Source organism: Geospiza fortis, unplaced genomic scaffold, assembly GCF_000277835.1.
Source record: "Geospiza fortis unplaced genomic scaffold, GeoFor_1.0 scaffold11, whole genome shotgun sequence".
Classification (NCBI taxonomy): domain Eukaryota; kingdom Metazoa; phylum Chordata; class Aves; order Passeriformes; family Thraupidae; genus Geospiza; species Geospiza fortis.
In genome coordinates, this window is record NW_005054304.1 from 8,618,537 (window position 1) to 8,645,655 (window position 27,119).

A 27,119-nucleotide genomic window follows, 5' to 3' on the forward strand; every position below is an offset into this window, starting at 1 on the left:
GTAAAAATAAGCACAAACCTACCTGAGGATCTCCATGAACTAGTCCTGTGGGTGTTTAACCTAGTACAATATACTAAATAGTACAACTCCACGCTTCTACCTTTCTAAACTTCAGATCAGTTTAGGTAGTCTTCAGTTTATCACCTTTCTTTGCTATTTAATAGTCTTTAACTTCCATATTTTGCTTTACATACCAGTCTAAGGGGATACTGTACTGTTAGAGACTGCTCTGAATGCTCACACTAGTCCAAAGTTAACATCTTTAGTTAAACGTCATGTTTAGAAATGGCCTCTGACTTCTTGTGTTTGATTGGTTGTTGGTTTTTGTTTGGTTGTTGTTTTCTCAGAGTGGGGGTGGGAGCAGGCTTGAATTGGGGTGGCTTCCTGTCTCACATGTGCATATTGGAAGTCTGTTTTTTATTATATCTTAGTGATCCTCAAATTGCTATGTCCCTGGGGGAGAAAATCAGGTTAAGACATGTTCACCTATAAAACAGCAGTGGTGACTCCAAGAGGCTGGTCCATGCAAAGACATGGGCAGCAAATCTATAGGTATTGGATGAAAGCATTTTGTCAATCTTCCATTTGGAAGAATGCAGTCCAGTTTGTAAAGCCTTGTATTGGTTTGGACATATTGTAGGCAGACAGTGTTTGGGAAAAGTTAACAGGAGTTGGTATCCCAGCTCAACTCTTGAGAAACTTTCTAAATCACTTTCTAAATTATTCCAATATCAGCCATTCCCAGAGCTATGGCCTGTGTAATGCCATCTTGTTGGCTTTTGTGGAAAAAAAAACCCAATCAAATGGAAAGCGTGGTTTGCTCTGTGGTGGTCCAGCAGAAGGATTCGCAGTCAATACTGCAGGTGCTCCTGGAGGAGCAGAAGGTTGACAGGAAGGCAAGCTCTAGTTGAAGACAGTTCCCTTCAACATTTTGAGAAAGGAGCCATGGCCTCTGGGTGCCTTGTCACGAGCAGTCTCAGCTGTAGCACAAGTAAACCAGGAGCCAGGGAGCTCTCCTCTGTGTTTCAAACAGGAGATACCTGAGATGGCCTGGTCCTGTAAGGATCTTTGTTTACATGCAACATTGCTTCTTGCTTGGATGTTTGCAAGCTTGTCTGACTAGTTGCATATGTGTGGGACTAAATTTTGAAAATCCAGAATGTTTTTCCTGTATTTCCTTTGTGAAGGAAAGGAATTATCTTCCTTTATCATCTGTATCTTGCAGTTTTTGCCCACACTTTTGAGCACACAGCTATAAGAAAGAGGCAATGTAGATAATTTTTGATGTAATTTTCCATTAAATGAAAGGAATGGTTTTCCTTTATGATCTCTGTCTTGCAGTTTTTGCCTGCACTTGTGGCCCCATATCTATAAGAAAGAAGCAATGTAGATAATTTTTGATGTAATTTTCCATTAAATGACTTGGGTTTTTTTGCACAAAAACCCTTTTTTCTTTCTTGCTTACTACTGCACATGGAAAAAGCTTGCATGCTGGCACTACAGCTGCTTTACTTGCTTTAGATTGTCTTACATTTAGGCCATTTAAAGGTTTGAGTGTGAACAATAGAAATAGTTATGACAAATTGTCAAGCTCTTCCAAAGATTCAGAAGTTCTGGAGTTGCTGCCAATGACAGATGATTTGTCCTTGCTCATCACTTGTCATCTTGGCAGCGTTTTTGTGCTCTCTGCTAAATCTCCCTCAGTGTGTAGTTGAATTCTTTAGAAAAAGAAAATTAGTTTCTGTTTCATCTGTGTTCGTGCTCATCAGTTCAATAGCGTCTGTGTTTCACTAAGTGGAACACCTTCCTCATGAAGCATGAGTTTGATTTATTTTAATAGGATGTTAGGAGAACTGCTGGAGCTTGACATGAACATATTTCTAAAGTTACGAAGATGTTAAGAATGATCTTTTGTATCTGTTGCTGTGGATTTCTGTGATTGTGCGTGAATAGTGCTGCATACTTGACAGGCTGTATCCTTTGCTGCAACTAATAAATCCTTTGCAAGGATTTATACAACTAATGGCAATGTTTTCATATACTCAAGTGTGAACTCTGTGTCTGAAAAGGGGCTGAGTGAGTAGAGAGTTATTTTCTTTTTCAGCTTTTCCACAATTTCATAAGGTCTGTTTCAGAACTGGCATGCTAACTTGCTACTTTGAATCTTAGTAATGGAGAATTATGTGATATGGCATTATAAATAATTGAATACCAACAGTCTCTACATGAAAAAAAAGCTGAATTCAGAAAAGCAGTTTTCTGAAGGAGTTGGTTAATAGGCTGTCCTCTGCTTGTTCCCTGACACTGATTTAGCTGTCTGAGACAGGAAGGAGTCAGTGGCAATGGGCATTAAGCTTAAACACAGCTCCCCAGTTCACCCTGGAGTTCTGCTTACAAATGGAGGTACTCAATGGAATAGCGGAGATGGCACCTCCAAAGCACAAAATGCTTTTTTGGATTGGGGTATTCTTTCAAATATTTCCTTTTTAGTAAATACATATGGCCTGAACTGCAGAACAGTCAATGCAGAATTAATAAATTCTGCTTTCTTTAGCTACTGGTAGTCCCATTCATAACAGTTAAGAAAGCAACTTATATTTAGAAGCTCAAAGGCAGCTGTCTTGGGTTAGACTGAAGTGTCTAACTCCAAAGGTGGCTTAAATGCCTAAAGGAGCAGTAAGAACAGGGTAGGGATATTTTTTCCTAATGCTCTCCTTGCCAGCAGCTCTGCTTGGCTTCAGAGAGCTTTTTGCATTGACCTATAGCTTTGTATGTTTATTAGCCCACAGCTTGTATGATTTCCCCTAGGGGACATGTGAAATGAGAATTTGTCAAATAGTTACATGTTTTTCTTTGTTTTAGAAAGTGTCAACTTTCCTCCATTTAATATCTTAGTAGAATTTTGGTGTTCATCCCTCATTAGGAATGCACACTCTAGTTTTCTCAGTTTTAGCCTAAGAGGTGAGCTGCATAAACAATAGGTTCACCTGTCTTCTCTCTTGTATGGAAATTTCCAATTTGTCCCTTACCTTTTGGGAGGGAATAGCACTGCTTCCTGTCACAGGGCCAGCAGAACCAGTGATGAATCTGAAACTTGCATTGTATTCAAATGCTTGAGGTCTTGAAGCCCCAACCTCCTACACGCCCCAATCAAGTTGTTTTATTGCTTCTAAAATACAGGATTTCAGATTTCTTTTTCATTACTGCCCTTATGCACTTGCAAGCATTATTCTCTACATTCATTTTTCCCTGGAACAGAGCACACGTTCATGCCAGCTCACTTGATATGCATGCAGATATGGATTTCAACCAGAAAAAGATCATCACTCAGATAAAAAATACTTGTTTTACAATTCTGAGCATATTAGGCATAGAAACCTGCTGCAAAACTGCCTTTAATACTTCTGCTGTTTGTGCTTTTTAGGTTATGGTCAATTTTAAGCAGACCTAGCCGTGTTCTTTTTGGGTTTTTTTCGCTTCACTCTTATTTGTTACCATCCCTTCTATGTGAAAATGCAGTAGCTTTTTGAAATAAAGAGAATGGCAAATGCAGGAGATAGACAAGGGCATTCTGGAACATTGTGTCGTGGCTGGAAAGGCCTGCTGTGTGCAAGTAATGACTGCTGTACTGATGAATAATTGGATCTAGGTTGTGTTACTGCTGACTCTAGACAGTTTGGGAGTTTTTAAGACTGATTTATTATAGTCTTCTACTTGCAGACTAGTGCTTAATAGCTGCTGATGGAGATAATCTTCTGATAGTAAGGTTATGCATGTGATTGCTCTTAGAATTTGAAGAAAACTTTAGGATTGAGCAACTTTTTTCCTCAGGCATCAAAACTGAAGGTGTGCATAGCACTGCGTTTTTTTTTTTTTTTTGTAAAACAGTGGATATTCCAGTATATTCCAGTACATTTATCTACACTGAAAAACATAAGGAGCACAATAATTGGAAAATCTGAGAAAGTTATTAATGATGATGATGATAATATTATAGTGTCCTGCAATTCCTACAGACACAGAATGTGCACTGCCAACTTTAAGGTCAATTAAATGGACAATAAAGGCCATGCTGGCAGAAGAGAAGTTCGGGAAGAGACTGAGATGCAGCATTTTGGTGCTGCTGAAATGAACAGCTCTTTTGTGAGAGATAAGGCTGAATGACCCAGGGATGAAAATAAGGCCTTGAAATCTCAGCCTAATGCTGAGTCCCAGTTCAGATGTAAATCTGTCTTAAAAATCTAGCAACTTTTTGAGTGGCTGTCAATGCCAGAACAAGCTTTGGTTAGATGGGCTAAGGAAAATGCCAAAAAGCACCTTCTAGCAGACTGAAAGGTGAAGTGAATTTTTAAATCTGGGGCTATTTGCAGCCCATCTAAACTTAGAAAATGTTAGTTTGAGTGTCTCTGAGTGCACTACAAGTTCCAATCTGACATATGCTTTTTGAAGAAGTTTTTAGTATTAAGTAGATTCATGAATGCATAAACTTTAATGGATAAAGCATGAACTTTCTGCTGAGGAGTTTCAACTGTAACTAAAAAATGGGTTAATTTCTTCTTGTTATTTGGAAATTGTGAATAAATCTGTCACAGGTACCCTGAGCTGTTTGAAATAATGTGAGTGACTTGTGAGACCAGTCAGCCTCTACCAGTGACTGGCTTAAGAGGTCTGTGAGCTTTACATAATAAAACCAGTGACACTTAGGACCATATTCAGTTGAAAAGACGTTCTCTGATTGAAATCTGAGAATCTGGGCAAAGTAGGTACTCCAAAGCAAATATTTATTAAGAAACTAAATTAACTGAAACAAAAATGTGAGATACAATACATGAAAATCTGATCAACTGAAGCTTCAGGCACAAAGAAGTTATCTGGCTCGCTTGTAATACGTTAATAAAAAGTGAACAGAAAATGTGAATTATCATTTTGTGGATTCCCTAAATCTGAATTTTTGGTTGACTGCCATTTGGAAGCAGAGAAAAAGCTTAGGAGCCCTTTGTGAAACACAGTTATTGCCATTTTCCTACCACCACTGGGAGACTTGACTCGAGGCACGGGAACCTTAGGAGACCTCATCTTGAGCAGAGCAGTTACAGCAGGGCAGACGTTCCCGGAAGGACATCCCAGAGCCAAAAGTTAGGAAGGACAAGGTTGCTAGGAACCTGACAAGAAATCAGAAAACATGCTGACTGTGCTGCCTTTTTTCCTTTTTTTTTTTTTGTGTTTAATTCTGCTTGCTTTCAGCAGAACTGTATGTAGATTGATTAGCAGAATTATTCCCGCTTTAGTAAGGCTTTGGTTTGTTCTGTTTTACGGAAAAATTAAATGACAGCTTATATTGTAAATGGGATAAACTTTCTATGCTTTGGAAGTTTATGTAAGGAGCAAATGCTCCATTGGGAATTTTGTTGCTAGTCTGTCCTTTTTTGACCTTTTTTGGTTCCTGGGTGAGTTTGTATTCCAACTGGTTTATTATGAGCAATCTGATCAGAACAGCCATGTTGCAGTTCAAGCATCCTTGGCCAGTCTGCTGTGCTGCCTCCTATCACAGTTACTCAGTTTCTGTCCTATTGTTTTATACATGCTGTGGGAACACCTGCAGTGGAGAATGCAAGAAAATGTCAAAGCAACACACCAAAATATCATGTTGATTTTACCTGTTGAACTCCACAGAAATTAAGGACCCCAATTCCTGCTAATGCTATTGAAGTTTTCCAGAAAACTGAAGTTTTCCATTAGCAGCTATGGCTGCTAATCCCCCTCATTTCTGATCGGTGCTCTGAGAGTTTCAAATAAGGAATCAGTCATACACTGCTGCTCCTGCTTTCCCCTCACCTAGGTCTCTCCAGATCAGAATTTCCAATCTTGCCTTAGCATTCTGCTAAACAAGCAGTGACCTCAGTTCTAATAGCCTTTGAATTAATAATGAGGTTTATCAGTGTGAGTTTTTTCAATGCTCTTAAGATTTGTGGCCAGTTAAATTGTTCTCCTTTGGACATGGCACAGTATAAATTGCCACCATCCTTGGCAAGTGCTATTTCTGTTGGTTGTCATTAAAAGCCAATGGTCCAAGTAATAACAGGCCAGCACTAGGCATCTAATTGAACACTTAAACACTGTCAACCCCAAGATTTGTTTCTGTTTTTCTTTGGAGTTTTTTTCTGTTTTGTTTTTTTAAGGTATATTCAATACAGTTTTAAGTATCCAGTAGTTTTGAGTTGTGAATCAAGATGAGCATGGTAACTATACAAATAAAATGGAATTAATCTGTGTTGAAAACTTTTTGCATGTTAATCCTAATTCAATTTCATGTAGAAAAAAAAAATAAGGTGTCCAGCTTTTTCCAGAGTTTTTTTCTGGCCTCCCTTTTGTCAGTGATTTCTTTCCTACCTAATGAAAGAAGAACAAGTGTATTGTTATCCTCTTCATTTGCACTGTGCAGTGGATTCAAAAGAGACTTGCCACAAAAGTGTAATGGATTCAAGGAGGGACAGGACTGAGTGAAAGATGAGTTAGAAAGCATGTGTTCAGTCCAGCATGAAGGCAGGTTGTGGACAAATTTTCAGCAAAGGAAAGAAGATGTATGAGAGGAGGATGAGAGGCCTTCTGTGCATGGAATCTCAGACAGGCTATAATTCATCATTCCTGTGACAGCCCTCTTTCTCAGGAGAACCCTTTCCTTCCTGCTCTTTGCACTTCTGTGAACTCTCGCATTTGTGATGTGGTTTTTTTTGGTTTGGGTTTGTTTTGTTTTTCCTTAATTCAGGGGCTTTCAGAGTGGATATACACTGGAAAGGCCTTAGAAGCAGGAAATACAGAAATCTTACAAAAGTCACTTAATATTAATTTTCTGCCTTCCTCTTTGTTGCTTCCTCTCAACACAGAGTGCTAAAGCAAAAATGTTTTCATTTTTCTCCTCAGTTAACTGAAACATATTCTTTCCTGTGATGCTAGCAATGAAATGTATTTCCAAGTTGAATTGGCAAGTCAAACAATAACACAAATTCTTCTGCAGCATGGTGCTAAAGGTTCTCTATCCTCAGCTCAATAGCAAAAGTTCTAGAGAGCATGTGCTTTGGTTTTTGTCATTTGCAGAGAGCATCTATTTAATTTTTACTTTTTTCTGGCTTTCCCAAGCAAGCTGACTGATAGCTGGTTTGTTCTCTGTTTCAGGTCGTGGAGACTAATTTGGTTGCTTTTGACTGTCACTGGATCATTATAAATGAGGTAACTGTCAAGTGAACATTGTTGTGAACCATGAATCCTGTTTTCAGCCTTACTGACAATATTCATGCTGATTCTCCCTTTGCCAACAGGAAGCAGTAGCTATGACAAAGTTCAAGCACAATGAGGGAGTAGATGTTGGTTAATAAAAGTAGAATGACAGGTTCTTGGATTTTGCTGGTTTTTCTTGCCTGTTTTAAATGGAAGTGCCTCTATGAATAAATAGAAAATAGACTATAAAAACCCCCTTTATTTCTAAATATCTCAAGAGTTCACAATTGAGCTGACTGTTTTCACAGGCTCTTTTTAACGCCTTTTTTTAATATGTAATCTTTTGTGGTGGACTCCTTGCATTTTGTTTATATTTTAATGATTTCTTTTCTTAATAATAGTAAAAATAGTAATAATTATAATACCAAAATCCCATATTTCCTTTTCTTTTATGAACTTTCCAAATGTTCTGTCATGGTTGACATCCAAACCTGTTGATATTAGTGGGAGGCTCCTTGGTAGACTTCTGGATTAAGTCGTATATAAATGTTCATAAAGGGAAAACAGTAAGTTAAATTAAGATTCTGCTTTTACACTGTGAAGTAAGTTCTTCCATGAAAGCCTGTCAGCTAAAATATGACAAGTCAATATGTGAAATAGTTTTGTATATGAAGTATTGAACACTGCAGTTCAGGTTTGACAGCATTTGGGTTTTTGAAAACTAATTTAGGTCAAAAATAACTGAATTCCCTGAATAGATTACTATCTCCTAACATGTTAATCATGCAACTCCAGTATATTCTCAGGATAAAAGACTGCATGTAAATTCTATGTCATACTACCTGGATTTACTATCCACTTCTGGTTTCATACTTAATTATGGGATTTTCATTAGGATGCTGTGCTAAACCAGTGGATTTTTAGCTAGGTTTTGGTTTTTTTAGAGAAAAATATGTCTCTGGAAATGCTGTGTAAACAAACCAGGTCCAGCATAACCGTTAGTTTGGGCCGTGCCTTGCTCCTGACCAGTGCTGTGTGTATTTCCCAGCACTGAATGGGGCTTTGCTGGGAGAGAACCCAACTTTAATCTGCAGGTGGTCATGTGAACAACATACATGTTTTCTTTTTCATGTCTGAATAAACTAGAATTCACTTCAGAGCTTACCCTGAGTATTTTAAGAAGAGTATCAACTGAATCTAAAGCTATCATCTGTAATCAGTAGATAGGACAGCAGTTTCTTAGACAAAGCTCAGATTTTGGCTTGCTGTTCAAGTTAAAGACACTGCCATTGATTTTGTTGTTGTTGTTGTTGTCTTAAATGTTATAGGCTTTCTAAAAGATCTAAAGAAGGTGCTTGCTTTTAGCTGTTTCAGTTCCTTCACCCTCAAAAAATACAAAACAAGACTGAGGATCTATTCCTAGCATATATGCTTTCTCTTTGCTTTTTATTCAGAAATTAGTGTCTCCATGGGAAAAAAGAAAATCTGCTTTTTAAGCATTGTTATTTGCACATTGCAGCAGATGAAATGGCAGAGCAATCAAAGTGGTTACCACTCAGCTGCCTTCTCCACTCCAAAACTCTTTCTCTGGGCTGCAGTCCCAGCAGCAGGAAAAGCTGAATGATCTGCACAGAGAAATGTACATCATCCCTTCTTAGTTTGATAGTCTTGTATATGAAAAGGATGAAAGCTGTGATTAAATTCATTCCAACAAACTGCTCTAAACCATCGTCATTAAAGTCTCTGCATCTCATTCAGTAATTCCTCTTTTCTTTTTCAGAGAAAGTGAATATGTTTAGTGCTATCCCAGCTTAATCTGCTTCTGGACCTAAATCTATATTAGGTACTTAGGTAGCTTTCTAGCTCTGTTTAAAAATGAAAATAATTTCAATATTATGTGGATGCAGAAATCCTATTAGCAATAAATAAGATTGGTAGATCATACTACAGCGAGGGTTCTGCTTTGCACAATTTTTCCTTGTCACTATGTTCAAATTAGAGGAGAAATCTACATGTTTCCTGAGTGTTTGATGCTGGGTAATTGCTTATTGCAATGTTTTGCCAGTTCAGTAGCAAGATTGCAATGCCTCTATTTGGCAGGGCAGGATTTGGAAATGCAGAGATTTGTGGCCCCCTTTCTGTGTGATACATAAACTAGCTATCTTTATGTCCCAGTCTGTTTGAGGTGGTCATCCATTACCTGCTGATGGCCACAGTACCTCCATATGACTGGGAGATGATCTCAGAGCTCTGCCCATTTTCTTGCTTCTGTGAATCTTTTGTGACAGCTTAGACATCTGTGCTTGAGTGCCTATACTGGCTAAATGACACTGTCAAATAAATAACTGTAACACTGCTTCTCTGGCCTCCTAATTTGAAATTCTAAAATTATCTATGTCAGTGAAAATGCATTGTTCTGCAGATTATGCGCCTGATTCAAATAATTCCTTGCCTTGAGATACCAAAAGAAGTTGGAATTGCCTTTTCCATCTCTGTGCAAAGGGAATGCAACCTTCTTACCAACTATAGTAATACAGAAGCAAATACCACCTTCAGTTTTGTGATCAGAAATCTGCTTAGGCTTTGTGAGGTAACATCTGCTATTTTAATTGCTCACTTTAAATGCTATAATGCCTGCAAAGAGTTCCTTAATCCTTATTGTCCTGTTACTTGCTACTTTATGCAACACAGTAAATTTTCTTGAAGAGTGTGTATCATAATGTAAGTGTGGGAGGAAAGGGTTTGTTCCTATAAAATGAAAAAATTCATAATTTGCTAAAACATAATGCATCGTATTAGACCATAGCAAATAATGCAAATCTCTTCTGATCAGTATAGTCAGCTGAGGAAGTGCTCTCCAAATAAATGTTCCTGTTTCTTCAGGGCCTTAAAGCAGATGTTACAGTTCTTTATTTAAAATTTGCAGGAGTCATAGACTTGAATGTAGTCATGGTCAAATATGCCTTAGCACAATGTGAGAATGGATTTCTCGCACTCTCTCTCCTTCTGTCTATCTGTCTTTCCTTGCTTCATTTCCTCTGCACAATAGTAAATACAGCTTCAAAGTTCCAGTATGAAAAATTATATTTCTTTCATGACTCTTAATTCACTACTGTACAGTAAACGTAGATTTTATTTAGTGAAGCTGAAGAAGGGGCATTTGTATGATTTTCATCACTTTACCTAGCTCTTTTTAAATGCAATAAATGTCTTTTTTTTCCCATTTTAAATCATGTCTCTCTCAAGCATTTTCCTTTGTTAAAACATTTAGGGTTACCTTACTATTACCTTGCAATACCTAAGGCTGCCACCAGTTCCTTATTGCTATTGTTTACTCAAGGACAGCCCCAAACACTTTCCACTGCTTAGAGTTGGAATACAGAGGTGAAAATATTAATGCTACTTTACAAAGGATTGTTTGGATTTCATCTGCTATAATGTGGTCAGTTATGACCAGATTTATTAGAATCAGAATGGAATGAGTGTTCAGGAAAGCTGATTTGTGCTAATAGAGAGGGGAAAAGTTGGCTTGGGTGGAACAAAGACTGAAAGAGGATGTGCTCTCTGTTTATAAACACTTACAGAATGTGAATAAATGCATCATTGTCAAGAGCCAAAGGACAAGGTTGACACAAGAACAAATTAGTTCAATTTGCGTGTGAGTAAACTGAGGTCAAAAGTTGTTAAAATGTTTCTAATTACCAGAGGCACCAGAGTCTGGAAAAACTCCTGCTTGATGAAAGAATTAAAAAAACCTCCAGACTCTTTTAAGGACCAATTTATGGGAAAAGGTCCAGCAGGTTTGCCCAGCAAAGCACAACAGAGGACTGGGGGACCTACAAGGTTGTATTCAAAGGTTGTATTCTTTCCGATGAAGACTGTTTCCTAGGAGAGGGCTTGTCCTTGGCCCATGTATCCATCTTGTTCATCATGTTTCAAGCCCAATGCACTCCACCATGAGTAGGCATGTAGAGCATAACCATGTTTTAAGCTCGAGCAGTTAGATCATGTCCTATAATCACAGCTCAGTTCCAGGAGCTCATTTATATTCAACATTTTCGTATGGATAATGATTGATAATGGCATTAGAGCTTCACTTGAACCCTTACATTTTCCACTGGGTTGGTGGGTCTCTGTGAAATGACACCTTCTTTGGAGCAGGTGGGCAACCAAGTTGCCAGCTCCTGGCATTAGTGAGAGATAATGCACAGATGGAGAGAACCCCGCTTTCTGCAAGATCTAGGATTTTTTTTTCTCTCTGTGAAAGCTAAAAATTAATTTATCCCTGTCCTGTCAGGTTTTATTCATCCTTTTCTGCAAAGCCTAAAAAACATGAGGGAGATACGTAGGAGCAAATGATGATGCAGTTCAAAATCTGCTTTTCCTTGTCTTGGAGGTTCATCCAGCCATGCCTTTACCTCAACTTCTCTTTAGAAAGTGCTGAGAAGTTTGGGAAGGGCGGAAATATTCTCTGGCATGGGTAGTGGCAGCCTAGAGGCCTTAAGCCACCTTTTTCTCCTCTGCTGACTTTTGGATAAGGAAGGAACACTCTCCTCTCTGAGTGTCAGGGTTCTCTGTGATGAAGTCCTGGCTTGCACTGGAAAATAATGTGGGTCCACTTTAATATAAATACTGGAATAATCTTCTTGGCCCAAAGTTAAGATATTTTCATAAGAAAAGGTATTTTTTGCCTTTGTTTGGTGTTTAATACAGGAGCGTGTAAATAAATTCTTCCCCTCCATGTGTCTCACTGCTGGTACAATTGCTCTGTGGTAAATACTAAGTCTCTGCCTGGGCGGCTTATCTTAAAATAATGGGACAAATATTAGATGTCCAGTATGTAGTCTTGATTCACATTGGAGTCTTGCCTTATATGTCAAGATGATCCTCTTCAGTTCTTGTTTCCTAATCAATCTGTAAAGAGTTGTTAATTTAGATCCTCATTTTTTTCCTTATTTATTTGCCTGCTTAGATGAAATGTACATCTAATTTTATCTTTGTTCCATTTGTGGCAGGACAGTCTCCCCTTAATGCCAAGTTCAGACCAGCAAAAGAAAGGCTTGGAACTATAAATTGAATTTTTGATGTAAAAAAGAAAAAAAAAAGAAAACAAATAAACAAAAAACCACACCAACAAAAAAAGAAAAACAACCTCGCATAACCTAGCCTAAATTTATTCAGGTGCCAACTCAGTTCAACTTGGCCAACTTTCTAATTTTTTTGACATCCAACACTTGTATAACATTTCATCTGCCACCCTTATATCATTACACTGTATCCTGCTTTGAAGTGCAAATGAAAATTGTTTCCTCTCATACAATAGTTGCTTTATATAGTTTTCTTAAGTCAGATCCAAAACTCAAGAATGAGAGATGATATTGGAGAGTCATTATATAAAAGGCTTGTCACTCAGTCAATGCCAAGTATTTAAAAACTGACAAAGAAATACATAGCAAATGACTAATGTTGCATTTGGGGTTGCATGGCATTGCTTTGTTGTCAATCTAAAATCTGGATTTATGGTATAATGAGCATTTAAAATAATAGCTGTCACTAATCTATAGATGTATGCACCTCCTTGGCCACCACACAGAAATGGCTTTGGTGTTTCAATTCTGTTATTATTTCCCAGGTGATGTATAATGACATGAGGTAGTAACCTAGAGGTTAAAATGAGAACATTCTGTTTAAAATGCACCAAAAAGTGCTGAATACAGAAAACATAAATACACTTTTATGGCAGGAAAGATAAATGTTTGAGGATTTGAAAGTCAAAATCACTTTTAAAGCAGCACTTGGTGATATAATGTGGCCATCCAGGTGTCTGTTTTTACATTATTAGAGCGATTCTAATAATCTTGGTGTTACTGTTTGGATATACTGTGTAATGAAACTAGGCAAACTTTTTTAAATCCTCTGAGAAAGTATATCATTTAAAATCAAGATAAAAAGTTTCTTGAGCTCTCCTTTATGGTTATATTGAAAGCGTTATAAAAAAATGGATATGTATATTTTGCTAAAACAGCATCATATATATTTTTTTACCTCACAGCTAGCGAAATGATACAGGCTAAATGAAAAGACAGCATCTTAAGCTGAGATAAACCATTATCTGTGGTACATTAAGAATTAATTGACCAGAAATGCAAGATATTACACTGAACACAGGTGATGCTATGTTATTTCTCTTTGCAGAAAAAAGCCCTGTATTTCATAAAGAACATTAATAACAGATGAATTCAGAAACTGTGATAATCTGTAAAGGCAAATAAAATACTTTTACTGTAGTCAAGAGAATAGAAGTTATAATTTACATCTCACATATATTTCTTTCAAAATTTGAGGGAAATAAACAAATACCAGTATGTCCAAAGTAGTTCCTTCAAAATAATGAAAGGATATTATACTGAAGCAGCAAAAAAAGCCAAAATAACTGGAGTGGTTGTTGTAACATTTAAAGAGCTGCTTTTTCAAAAAGCTTGGCTTCATTTCTACAAGAAAGATTCCATAATTTGAGATCAAGTCTATCCTGGTGTCTCTTGAATTCTTCAATATGGTTATCAATCAGGAAACTAAGGCAGAAAAAGATGATGGCATTTCATTATGGGCATTAACCATGCAGATGTGCTGTATCCTTTGAAAAATGACAAAGCTCTAAATACACAAATAAAAAAGATATTCAATAAACTGTGGTTGTATGCAAGAGAATATTAAGTGCAGGCTGCCAGTAGGAGCCTCTTGATCCGCCTCCCTTCCTGTGGCGTATCCACAGTTTAAATGTCTGGAATGTTTGGGGCATCAGCCTCTGTAGTTAAGACAGAGCATGGACAGACAGTTGAGCTTCATGAGAAAGATATCCTGGTTAAAAAGATGGTACACATTTTAGATTATTTCTACAATTTTACAGGAAATACAGACACAGAATTATCTTGAAAGCTACCAGCTATTTGAATCGCCATGAAAAAACATGTTTAACTAAAGTTCAAGTTCTTATGTGAAGGTTGGAGTCAGTTGCTGTTGCTTGGGAGCTCCTCTTATTCAACTTCCCTGAGGGACTCATAATTCAACAGTGTAAAACACCATGTTACCAACCTGCAGGAATTTATGCTATGTAAAAAATGTTTTTCTGGTTTCCCTAACCTGTCTTTAAGTTCATACTTTAAGTTTAATATTGGTGAATTTACTTAGTTATTTTTTCTTTTAAGTATTTGTAGAGCTGAGTGTTCAGCTGTAAGCCTTAATAGGTACCCTATGGAATAAAAATTTGATTTTAAATTAGGTCTTGGTATAAACAAGCACATTTACACCTAGAATGCTCTTATGCATTCTCTTTGCCCTTTTGGTAAATGTTTTCTAACGAGCACATTGTTTAGAGGTTCTTGATATTCTGAATCTAGGAAATGAGCACTTAAGGCCTGAAACATTGTCTCTACCTTTACTGCTCCTGAGCAATGCTGCACTCAGAAATACATCATGCTATGGCTTCCTACTGATTTATACACTACCTGTCGAGGATGCTTGAAACAGTTTTAAATGGAAGATCAGAAGAGGTAAAAGGAGAGGCAGAGAAAACCCCAAATGGAACAGCTATTAAAATACAAATATTTGCTGAGGTTTCAGCACAGTACACTTTGAACTTTCACAGTTTAGGGTGGTATTTGAGTACCACCAGTTATTTTAATGAGCATGCACATATTGGTTTTGAGGCTGCGGTGGAGTTTGACAACAGCTATGTGTCAATGAGAGGCCTCTTGGTCCACTCAACTTATTTTTTGTTTATAATGTGGTGGTCACGTTTCTGAATTTTGACTCTGATGCATATCCTCTCCCTTGCCTTGTCTTTCAGGAAATAAATGACGTGGATGTGCAGGAGCTGGTGAGAAGGTCAATTGGGAGGTTGACAATTATCCGACAGACGTTTCCAGTTCCCCAAAACATAAGCCAGCGCTGTTTCCGTGGCAACCACAGAATATCTTCATCACTGTGTGATCCCAAGGACCCTTTCTCCCAAAGCATGGAGGTAGCTCATACACCAGTCTATCCCCACCTGGGAACTGTCTTTCTAGACAGCTTCTAAATTTTCCCCCTGGGGCTTACTGTGACTTGTTTTTCATGCATGTGGTTTAATGGCTCATGGCATGACAAGGAAACACCTGGAGTTGGGGAGGGAGTGAATGTGTCTGATGAGGAGCAACAACTTGCCTACTCCACAGCGATAGAGATAAATATCCAGAAAAGCAACCTGGTCTCCAGGTAGCAGGGTAGTCATTTTGTTGCCCTGCTCAGTTTTAGTTTTTGTCATCGCACCCAAAAGAATTTCCTCCCTGTAGTCAATGTCTCCCAGGTTGCTGTGCCTTCTGAGCCTTAAATATGTTGTCAATAAAAAAGTCTTCTGGGAGCACCCACATCATCTCTTTCAAGTGCCTTGGTGTATACATCTAAATCTGGGTCAAAGTTCCAAGGAGGCCTTAATTTCAGTATTGTTAATCGCAAACTACAATTAAACTATAATAGGTTCCTACCACAGGCATTCAGCAACAGGATCCCTGTCCTCCTGACTTAACATAGTTTTTCCAAGAACAAGTCCTCTGTGTCTCTCATTAGGTTTCATCATGACAAAGCTTAGGCAAATCAGGAGTGTGAAATTGGCTCAATATGTTGATTTTACTTTTTGGGTTTTTTTCTGTGAACATTTCTGCAATTGTAGAAAGATGGCTACATGTTATTACTATTTTTAGCAGTGGAGGGAGGAGCTTATCTGACCCAGCGACTAAAAGCAGCCGCCTCATGATTCTGAAAGGGAAGAATGAGAGAAAACAATGGGAGGAAAATAGGGAGGTCTTCAAGAGTGTCTGTTTAAAATGAAAAAAATGTAAGGGACAAAGTGTGGATAGTCCTGTCCTGTTTCAGATTAGTTGTAAGAGCCTTTGTGTCACTAATTTTAGTTCATAAAACAGCCAGCCAGCAATTATTGATGACATGAAAAACTGGCTGTAGCAGAGAACACAGTGATCCTATTAGAGTTCTCAAAGCAAGCAGGGCTGTGTGATGCCCATTGATGCTTCGGATATATCTAGAGACTGTTTCAGAAGTGCAAAAATCCTTTAGGCTGTGCCTTTCTGTCATGGCAGCAGGGTCCTGGGGGAACTTTGGCAGTCTAGGAACAGTGTGTTCAAGCTGAGAGTGTGATCACATGCAGGAGTCAGAGAGTGCAAAGAGCAGTTCTCATGAGCAAAGCTCCTGACTACAGCAAGGCAGAAAACAAGAGCCACATGTCAGTGGGATGCTTTACATTTTGTCTTTCTCTTCGACTTCACTTTTATTTTCACTTCAGCAGTTGCGTGAATTGAGGAAAGATAAGTTCTAGAATTCAAACTTTAGTCTCGACAAATTGGAAAATTCCATTTAATTTGTTAAATTGGATCTTATACTTTAACCTGTGTGTCCTGATCTACCTAGAGCTTGGAGAGCTACAATGTTCCTACTGGAAGCTTTCCTAGTATTTTGGTTCAAAGGAATGATGGAAGCTGGATTGGTTTAATTGTTCTGTGCAGCTGAGTTGCTTTTTGCATGCTTTCCCTGAGATGGCTGTACTTCATTATTTTAGCTGAGTGAGACAACGTTATAAACTGAAAGGAAGAAAACTCTGACACAATTTCCCCTGTGCCTTCGTATGATTCACAGTCCTTTGAGTTGCTGTGGGGTTTGTTTGCTGCCTCTTTGTTCTACTCAACAATATTATAAATTAGTTTCTAATCCAGTGGGGAGCCTGGAACAGTTTATAAATTGAAATTACTGAAGCTTTTTTTTTTTAATGACATCAAAGTGTGACTAATCAGAAACATTCTCTGGAAACTATAAGGGTGAATTTCTTCATTTATTTTTTCCTGAATTACTCCCCCTAAGTCTATGGGAATAATTAATTTTTTCCAGCATCTTTATTAAAATGCTGAAAAATATTCTGGTAAAAATGTCGCACTGTGTCTTTGGAACTGGCCTAATTGAAACAAATTCTATAGATTTGTATCATTTTGAGGGCAGAAAGTTAAAAGCTGGATTGACAGAAAAATTTAGTACTGCAACCCTTTTGTCTAAAAACTATGTGCAATATTATAGGTACACATAAAATAAACACCGATAATCCAGATTAATCATTCATCCTTAATCTGATGCTAACTACCTTTCTTCTACACTCTGGATAAAATAATCACATCTGAATTTTAAATTGCATTAACAGAAGGTTATGCAGTTAAATACTTGGTAATGCAAGTGTCCAGCCCTTAGCCTAACAGAATAAATAAGGGATTAGTAATGTACACTAGGCAGTGCATTAAATGCCCCAGTAAATTTATGTGGGAAATTAATAAAGGTGTAAAGTGACTTTAAATTACAACCCCCTTCTGTTCATCAGGACAGATATTAACGAAGCATACTTCTGGAAGTGACAGGGAAGGGTGATTTTGAGAAACAGGAATTAATTGTAGGGTCTTTATCATTGCATTATCAGTGATTGATTGCAGTACATGTTAAGCTCAACTATTAGTGAAGGACTAACAATGCTTAATAACTGCTGAACTCTGTCCTCCTGAGCCCTGTTAATACTTGATGAAGGCCCAGCTATATTACTCTTAGATTAGTGAGTGCATCCTTCCTCATGAACTGTGACAATTGTCTTCTATTCCCATGGTAGTAGGTTACAGAAGTTACCTTGAAAGCAATGTCATTTTGTTGGGAAATGATGACTTGGCATCCACAGCTCTTCATGTACCAATTTAGTCTCATTAGTGACTTTATTCCCTCTGCTCTCCAGAGGTGATGTGGGGTTTTTTTCTTTCCTTTGGCAAAGACTTGTATAGAAAGAAGCTTGTCGCACAGCCCAGTGATAATTCTTCCCCTTCCAGTCCAACAAATGTCCCTCTGGTGCTGACTTCATTGGGGAAGCACAGTTTTAGCTGAAATGCTTTGAATTCTTTGTAGGTTTACAATATGCAGGCAAATCATCCCAGTTGTTTTTAAAATGCTTGATTAACCTGGGCCCAGATCCTCAATCCATGCTTTTAATCCTGCCATGCACAATGATGCCGGGCCTGTGCATCTGAAGAAAGTAGATTTTGTTCCTGGGTGAATATCAAAATAGAAATGTTCACAGCCACAAGAGGAGCTCAAGTAAGAATAAAGAAGCACCTTCTTTAGAAGAAAGGCACAGTGAAAGATCATTTAAAGAAGAAGGGCACTAAGGATCACAGGTTCTCTGTATCTGTGCTACTAAAAGAGCAGTTTGTGGATGACACAAGCAAAACCAGCATAAAGATGTGATTTAAAAAGGAAATAAAAACATTAAAAATGTTATGTGGAGAGGACTAATTAGGCAGGAAGAGAGGTTTTTGGGGTTTTTAACTTTTTTCCCCCCTTTTTTAAGGGGATATATGAATTTGCCAATCAGTATCTCAGATCTTCAGCATTATTGTGCTTCCTTGCCATATACCCCCCTCCCAATAGCTGCAGGGCTTTCCCAGTCTTTGGATATATTTAAAAAGCAGACTAGGGCTACTAAATTCCCATACTTTCCATTTGTAAGTTTCTTTCTTCTTTGCAAACTTTGGCACACTACCTATAGCTGCGTAAAAAACCCTTACAGAGAGCAGCCAACATATTCCACAAATCTGAGGAAATGTCTTTTGGCTTGTCTGTGACTGATGGAGAAAAAATCCCAGCAACCTTGCCTCAAATTGCCACTGGCTAATTTGCTGTCAGGCACTAGGAATGTTCTACAGAGCCCTTTATCATGCACCTGAGGAAACTGTGTTTCCCTCAATAACTTTAGATGACCAATAGGTAATCTAAAAATAATATTCCCAAAAGTCCTTTTCATTTCTGAACATAATTTTTCTTCATGAGAACCTCTGTTCAGGACAGCTGAGGTTTCTTTTTATGATACTGTCAGTAAGTTAAATGTTCCTTCCATCTGAGGACAGCGAAGTCTAATGTAAACCGATATTGTAAATTACTTGTTTCAGAAGTATTCGTGAGTCCTGAGCTTCTGTTCTTTTACTTTTAATTGTGTCTTTCACGTCCGACTTTGCACTGTGTGCATTTAAAACAGGTACACAGAACTAAAACATGGTTAAGTGGAAGGGGCACACAAATGATTGCTCTTCTTGAATTCCACTGTTCTGCTTTTGATTCCAAACTAGAACCTCCTCACATTGTATGCAGCTGTGCTCACAGTGAAACACACACACATGTACTCTGTAAGAGTTTTGTCCTGCAAGGAATTAGCAGCCAATGTCAACCACTCTGACAGAAAACACTATAAATCGCAGAATCAACATGCAATTGCACACTGACAAGAATTTCATTGAGTCTTATTTCATGCCAGGAAATGTCAACTAGAATTGACTGCACAAATCAGGAGCGAAATAACACAACAAAATCTATTCCAAATTTTCAGAATTTCTGCTTTTTAAAAAAGCAAAACAGCCTTGAAGATAATTTGATGGTGTCCAAATATCTGGTGACTGAAAAGTTGAGTTTCACAAGGAACTGGTTAAAAATAAAAGGAAGTCTGTTTATGGCCATAAGTAGAGCTGTAAATCTGGCAAGTGGAGCTGTGCCAGTGGTTGAGCTGCCTGGACTTCTCATGTGTGTGTAGTTTGTTTAGTGTTTATCACTTTTAGCATTACAGTCCCCAGCTGCAGGTTTTACCAAAGCCCAAATGTGGGACATTTTGACTCTCACAGATTCTTCTTAAAACCAAATAAAGTATTTAATTACCAGAGGGTTATGGGTGAGGCAAAACAAATGATAAATTCTGGCTGCTAGGAGGATACTACAAATAGCTATGTTAATGCTTCCCTTTTGATCTCGTTACAGATTTCAAACCTGTATATATATGACACTGTCCTCCTGCTGGCAAATGCCTTTCATAAGAAGCTGGAGGACAGGAAGTGGCACAGCATGGCCAGCCTCACCTGCATCAGGAAGAACTCTAAACCCTGGCAAGGAGGGCGATCAATGCTGGAAACCATCAAAAAGGTACTTTTCCCCTCTATTTCCTCATCCTTGTTTTCTAAAATACTCACATTAGGCAGTATTTCCTCCTGAGGCAGTATTTCCTCCTCCATGTTTAACAAAACTACCAAACCAATTGGATGGTCAAGGAAGAAAAAGTGTCAAAGGTGAACATGTGTCACCGTTCAAGAAGCTTCACAGGTTAGGAAGTAAAGAAAATAAATTTACTATTTTGTTTGTAAAGGAAAGGAGAAAAAATTGCAGAATTGCACTTGGCTAATGTTCTGTGGAATTCACCATTGCACTGTCTTTGATGTTAATAAAGTGAAATCATAGAAATGGGAGTAAGGAAACCCCTAAATTATCTAGGCTATATTCTGCCACTGCAAAACCGTCCCTGTAACTGTAGGCACACAGTTTGTGGTAATTGGGGTGGGGCAGTGGCCAGCCTCATCCCCAGTGGGCTGCAGCTGTGAGCAGCAGGTGAGCAGCATTGACAGCAATGAGCCATGGAGTGCCCAGGGGCACTGACTCAAAGGGAACAGAGGGCACACAGGTGCAGTGCATGGACATGAGGGGTATAAAAGGTTGCACTGAACAGCAATAAAGGGCAGATGCTTGAAGCCTTCTGAAATGTGATGGTGTTCTTCTGTGTATTGTGGCCATCTCAACTGCAACATAATGGTGACCCTGATGTGATTCAGGATTGGGCTGTAGGACAAGGTACAGCCAGAGACAGAACCCAGCGTAGCATTGGGAGCAAGGAGACACTGCCTACTCCAGACCAGACTGATTTTGACATGTGGAGTACAAGTAAGCCGCTAGGAACATAATGGGAAATATGTATTTTATCTATATAGGAAGCTTTGTTGAAAAGAAAAGACATTAAGACTACTAACTATGCCCTTTGTAGTGTTTTACTACAAAGTCACAAGATTTTGAGACAGATTCAAGTACTGCTTTTAGTGTTAGAACATAGAAAGGAGTTGGAGAAAGTATAGGATGTAGTATCAAAAGGGGACAAGACAGCTGTAGATTTGGCTACCACCTAGAGAACTTTAAAAGAACAGAAAACAGAGAAGGACAAGAGAGGTTTACAGTGGCAAACTAACACAACAAAAGCTATAAAAAGAACAAGAGAAGTTATTAAAGCAACAGTGGGAGCTGGGGAGCAAGTAGCTCTATTGCTCAGTATAGTGTGTTTGTAGCGAAACATGTATATTGTGTTTGTAAATTACAACTATTAATCTTTGATTAGACATAAGTGTAAAAGTTTACATTTCATAAGCATAAGTGCACTCAACAGATACTAGAGTTCAGTGGGTGCCTACTCATTGCATTCAGCCTGTGTTAGATAACACCCCTCAAAGCAATAATGGAATTATACAGCTATATTCTTGTGTGTTACCTTATAAAGTTGTACAAATACATGTTATATAAGTTTAGGGAGTGAATCAAGGTCAGTACACAGACACATTGCAGAGTTAGTAGAGCCTACACAAGACATACTTATACCACATTTACTATTTCTTCTACAAGGGCTCTATGGAGAGATGGTAAACTTAGCATTTATTTAAAAGGATAAAAAGGGGAATTGTGGGCACACAGTTTGGGGTAATTGGGAATGGGACTGCAATTGAACCTCATCCCCAGTGGGCTGCAGCTGTGAGCAGCAGGTGAGCAGCATTGACAGCAATGAGCCATGGAGTGCCCAGGGGCACTGACCCATCACCAAAAGGAACAGAGGGCGCACAGGTGCAGTGCATGGACATGAGGGGTATAAATGTTGCATTGAAGAGCAATAAAGGGCAGAGCTTGAAGCCTTCTCAAGTGGTATGATGTTACTCTGTATGGGCTAATGCTTGAAGCCTTCTGAAATTGTGTGGTTTTACTCTGTGTATTGTGGCCATCTCAACTGCAAAGTGTATCAGTCTCAATACAGCTTTATCCAATGTTGCTGCTTCCCTGTGATTTTTATTTCCTACCTTAATCCTTGTCATGCCCAAGATGCTTTTCCTATTCAGTCTTTAAAAATAATTTCTCTTAGTTATTTCCTTTCTTCATGATGTGTGCATCCTCCACATATTTACAGACAAATATCGCAGCCTTCCAATATTTAGTCAATATGAGCAGGTTGAGAGTTTGCCGTTCGCTGTAAGTTTTTTGCCTCATTTTCTTTATGTTATTGATCGTCTTTCCTAAAACTGCCTCCTCATTTTTCTGCATGCACTTCCTGGTAATGCATACTTACATTCAAAGTGCTGGTGTAAGCACAGAGAAAAAAAAAAGGGACAGTAAAAAAAAATTAAAGTGGTGCTTTATTTATGGCTTTCACTACAGGACATAAAAATAATTTAAAATATAATGTTGTCTTGAGAAGTTGCTATTCTGCATTAGGTATTTAGCATTACCAGAAATTATGATGATGCAAGCAAAATGTAAGACTCCTTTGAACACTGCTTGTATTTTACCCAGTCCCAGGTTAACCTGCATTACCTCCAAAATGATAGTTCAAGGATTTCTTTGGTATCTGCTTCCACTTTCCATTCTAACAGTTTGAACTCATGAGACTGCAAGAATAATCTAGGACACATTTCTTATTCAGGGGCAGGATAGGTCTTTAAGGGACTCCAAACTGAATTACTCTTAACCTGTCTGAGCAATTTCCAATTCACGTTTGGCAGTCCCATGTATTTTGACCTGTGATTCAGGCAAGCTGGTTCTTTCTTGCCTTGGATTTTGTAAATACTGTTTTACACTTTTCCATTTAAATGGCCAGGAGAATTATGAAAGCAATCAAGAAGGCAGGAGCAAGTGGAAATTCCAGAGTTGCTGTTAGCTTGCTAAAATATGAATCAAACGCCAAAGAAATTCCTGATCTGTGCAGCTAACCATGCTTCCATCCTGTCACTTTTGGGTTTCTCTGCTATTTCAATTAGATGGCTTTGATAAGAAACTATTTTATTGGTATAAATTGAATAATACAATGCATTGTGCTTGACAGAGATGAATTACTAGAAGTAACGTGCTAAAATTGAAAGTCAAAATTTAATCCAAATGAAATACAGAAATTTTACTGTGTGGATGTCCGTAGCATTTCAATCCATAGGCAGAGGAAAGCTAAAGATTGCAGCTGAGGAGTGGAATTGCACAAAAACAGGAATTCTGCTTTAGTTTTGTGGCCTACTTTCTCTTTTCTTTCACTAAAGCATTTATGTAGAAGAACCATGGGATCACAGCTGTGTACTTGTGAAATTAAAAATTTGGCATTGATGAATGCCTGATGAGGTATCAGAAAAACAATAAAATCCAGAAGTAATGAAGGGAAAAAGTCCTCACTTCATCTCTCTTCCAGAGAATTCTTCTCTTTTCCATCTTGTCTTATTCTTTAAATATCTTTTCTCTCCTATTGTCCTGGAGAATCTTCTAAAATCAACTGAAATACAGGTGGTTTTTTTTCTCGAAAGCATACCAGTTTCCCTTAATTTTGAAAGAAAACAGATGAAAGTTACCATGTAGTATTAATAGCTTCCAAATTAAAGTTCCTCATTTTCATTTTGAAATCACCAGTGTTGCCAGTGGTGGTCTATAATGGAATATCATAGTAATATATTGATATGATTCAGGGTGAAACTAAATTTGGAGATTTCTTAAATACTCCTGGAAAAAGAACTTCCATCCTCTGCAGCATCTTAATTTACCCTTCATGGTATTGCAAAGCTGAAATCATCACCTGGTCTCTGGTTGTCCCTCCTCTCAGTGTAGCTTCACTAGGAGTCAAATTATACTCCAGTACTCAAGGTTTTGAAGGGAAAAAGAGTTCAGAATTTTTCTGAAAAGATCCAGAAACAGGAACATCTGGCAGTGTTTTAGCTGCAGAGGGAGACCTTTCTTTGATTTCTGGAGGGGGAAATAAGAGGTGGGAAATCTTTATTAAGTTAATCACTGAAGAAGGTAAGAGAAAGGGATGCTGTTGTTTAACCTACAGCAGCAGTTGTTAAATCTGTTACCCTGGTGGTAAATAAACTGATTTCTTTTTAGTGAATGAGCTAGTAAAGGACAGTAGGCAATGAGAGGAAATTAGTTTCCATCATTTCTTAAAATTGTAAAAAAGCTGTCTAAATCATTCTTTATTGTCATTTGTTACTTTTCACTGCTGAGCATTTGACTCGTGCATCACTGTTTCTACAAACAGCTACAAAAGCGTTTTTTTCTTTGTGAATTCAGCTGATTGGACAAAGCCTAAAGAAAACATTTTCAGCCCACCACAATTACTTAAATCTAATATCTGTTCCTGCCCATCCTGGAACTGAACAAACAGTTAAATTAATCAGGAAATACAATCCTTCTAATGAATTTGGCCAGCTCCAGCAATTAGTTTAAATTCACTTTTGTAATGGGAACTATCCCTAAACACAAGCTCACTTGTTTGTTTCTCAGTAAAGCCATTTCACAGTTGGAGGAATAAGTATCACTAGAAAATAATTCTACTTTGGGAAAAATTAATCTTCCTGAATGGCCTGGGAATAAGTGTAAGTAGGATTATAGGGAGGATCAACTCAGCAAGATGGCATCAAGTTTCTGCATAGACCTCATCTCACATGTCCCAGGGCTCTTCCCAGTCACATTTGTTTAGCTCACTAACAGCAAAGTTTCAGTGCTAGCAGCAACACAGATCCTGTCCCTTTCTGGAAAATGAGCTGTACCTCTTGCTGTTTCATGAATTGTAGGTGGAATTGTCGACTAGTTCTGGTCTCAGAAATGTCAGTGATACTCAGTGGTGACATGCAAGAAAGATGCCAAATTGTTTTTCAGGTAGTGGATTGGATTGTTGGTGCTAGTTGAAAACTCAGCAATGTTCTCAGGATCAGACTTTTTCACGAATAAAATGTGGAATGTGTATTTACTGATTATAGCATTTTTTATGCCTATAGTAGGATATAGCCTATTTTTTATCCTTAATTGTAAAATAGCTAGTACCTGAAGAAAAAAGGAAAGGAAGTTTGAACAGAAGCTGAGAGCAAGTACAGTATTTTATAGCTGATGATTGGCAAGCTGACATTCCCAAGTGAGGTCCTGACTGCTAGGTAAACAGTGCTTTCTTCAGGGACTTACAGTATAGTAGTGCCTAAGCATATATAAACTGTAGTTTATCTTGCCAGTTTAGATGGGACTCAAGTAGGCTTTAATTATATTGCCAAGCTTTATAACAGCTCTGCAAAGCCCAGAGCAGTGATCAGAATCGTAAGTAAAACATTTTTGGCCTAGCAACTGACATTTCACTCTTCAGTTGTATATGTGTCAGGAAATTACATGGTTGCAGCTGAACCTCAGAAGAGTTTGAGAAGGTAGATAACAAATATGTCTTCATTCTTCCCCAAATAGCATTGTTTCTGTGAGCTAAATGGAATGAAAAATTTCTTTTACTCTTGGCTGTTATCACGATTAACACTAAAATCATTTGGGAAAATCTCATCAGGACGTTACTGCATCAGTAGCTGTCATACAGATGGTCATTTCCTCTGTGATCCCCTTCCACTAGCACAGGGATAAAACACATGCTGTAAATCAAGTGTTTCAGACAGATCCACACTGTGAAAAGCTACCCACAAAAATTGGAGCAGCGTCCTGAAAATCTTCCTGGGCGATATCCTGCTCCCCTCTGTCAGCCCTGAGCAGCACCCAGAGTTGTGTGAGCCTTGTGGAAAGGCTGTGGGGGACAATGAGGAGCAGGGGAGAGCAATAACAGGATTGCACAGCCTGCAGGTCCAGCAAGATCAGTCCCAGACAGGGAGGAGAAACCAAGACCTCCAAAAAATTTCCTATAAATTTAGTATTGTTGCTATTATATGGGCAGTTCTTTGCTGTTTTGTCTTTCTGCCTCTTCCCTTCCCAAGCTGGCAGCATTCCCATTCTAATGGGAGCTCTTATTACACTATTTTATATGTACACAATCTAGGAGAGGAAGCTCTGATTAAGACACTCCTTAATGAGAAATTTTCAAAGAATGATTAGTTGCCAAAATAGCTAAATGAGAAATAATGTTGTTGTGGTTAAGATTGGATTCCAGACAAATAAAGCTGATGGACTTGGAGTTTGTATCTTGCCCTGACAATTGCAGCCATTTAAAAATCAAGTTAAACAAACTCATACAAAGTTTCTGGATAGAGATCAAATTCCAAAATATCTTAGGTAATTCTGCTAACCTGTACTGTATGTAAGGGGACATATATTTCCAAAGAATCCTGTTTTCTAAAGAGATTGATTGATTGATTGATTACTTCAAGTATAATTGAGGTTAAATGATTATTTGAATTCTTTTTAATTGTATTTACTCAAATAAGGACAAAGGTTATAAAAATAAATTTAAAAGTTTGTTAAAATTTTAAATTGCTATCTCAAGTCTCAAATAATTATTTACATTTTATCTCCATGTTCCTTAAAGTATTGGGACTGCTCTCAGTCTGGAAAAGAAAGTCACTTATATTTTCTAGATTGAAAATCCTGTATTCTTCATTTCTATTTTCTGCTGTGCAAAGCATCTGTGTGAAGAGATAGCAATTTTTTTTGTTGAATGTTTACTTTTTTTTACCACTTTGTTGCAGAGTTTCCCAGGTCCTGCTTGTGGCTCACTTGAAATCATGGTGCTGCTCCGGTTGTCTATACCAGTTTAATTTATTTTCAGGCTTAATTACGTCAGACCCACAGGTTTAATACCCAGTGTGAGGGAAAGTTTTAGGATGCAATATAGGCAATATTAAGTATAGTATAACCAAATCAGTGTCTGGTAAGGTGTCCAGATGGAGGCTTTGAGCAATCAGCTGGGCATCCCAGCTCTTACAGGTCTGTGCCACTTTGCAGGTGTTTCTCCATCTCATGTTCTGTGAAACTGT

The 27,119-nt window shown here is 38.1% G+C and overlaps 1 protein-coding gene across 1 annotated transcript in view; it reads left to right on the plus strand.

Annotated features, from left to right (window-relative positions):
* GRID2 (glutamate ionotropic receptor delta type subunit 2) overlaps positions 1-27,119 on the plus strand; it is a 673,693-nt gene that overhangs the window by 450,543 nt on the left and 196,031 nt on the right. The window contains exons 5-7 of the mRNA XM_005418132.2: positions 7,174-7,227; positions 15,062-15,235; positions 20,089-20,250. Of these exons, the coding sequence (XP_005418189.1) occupies positions 7,174-7,227; positions 15,062-15,235; positions 20,089-20,250 (390 nt within the window). The remainder of the gene's footprint in view (positions 1-7,173; positions 7,228-15,061; positions 15,236-20,088; positions 20,251-27,119) is intronic.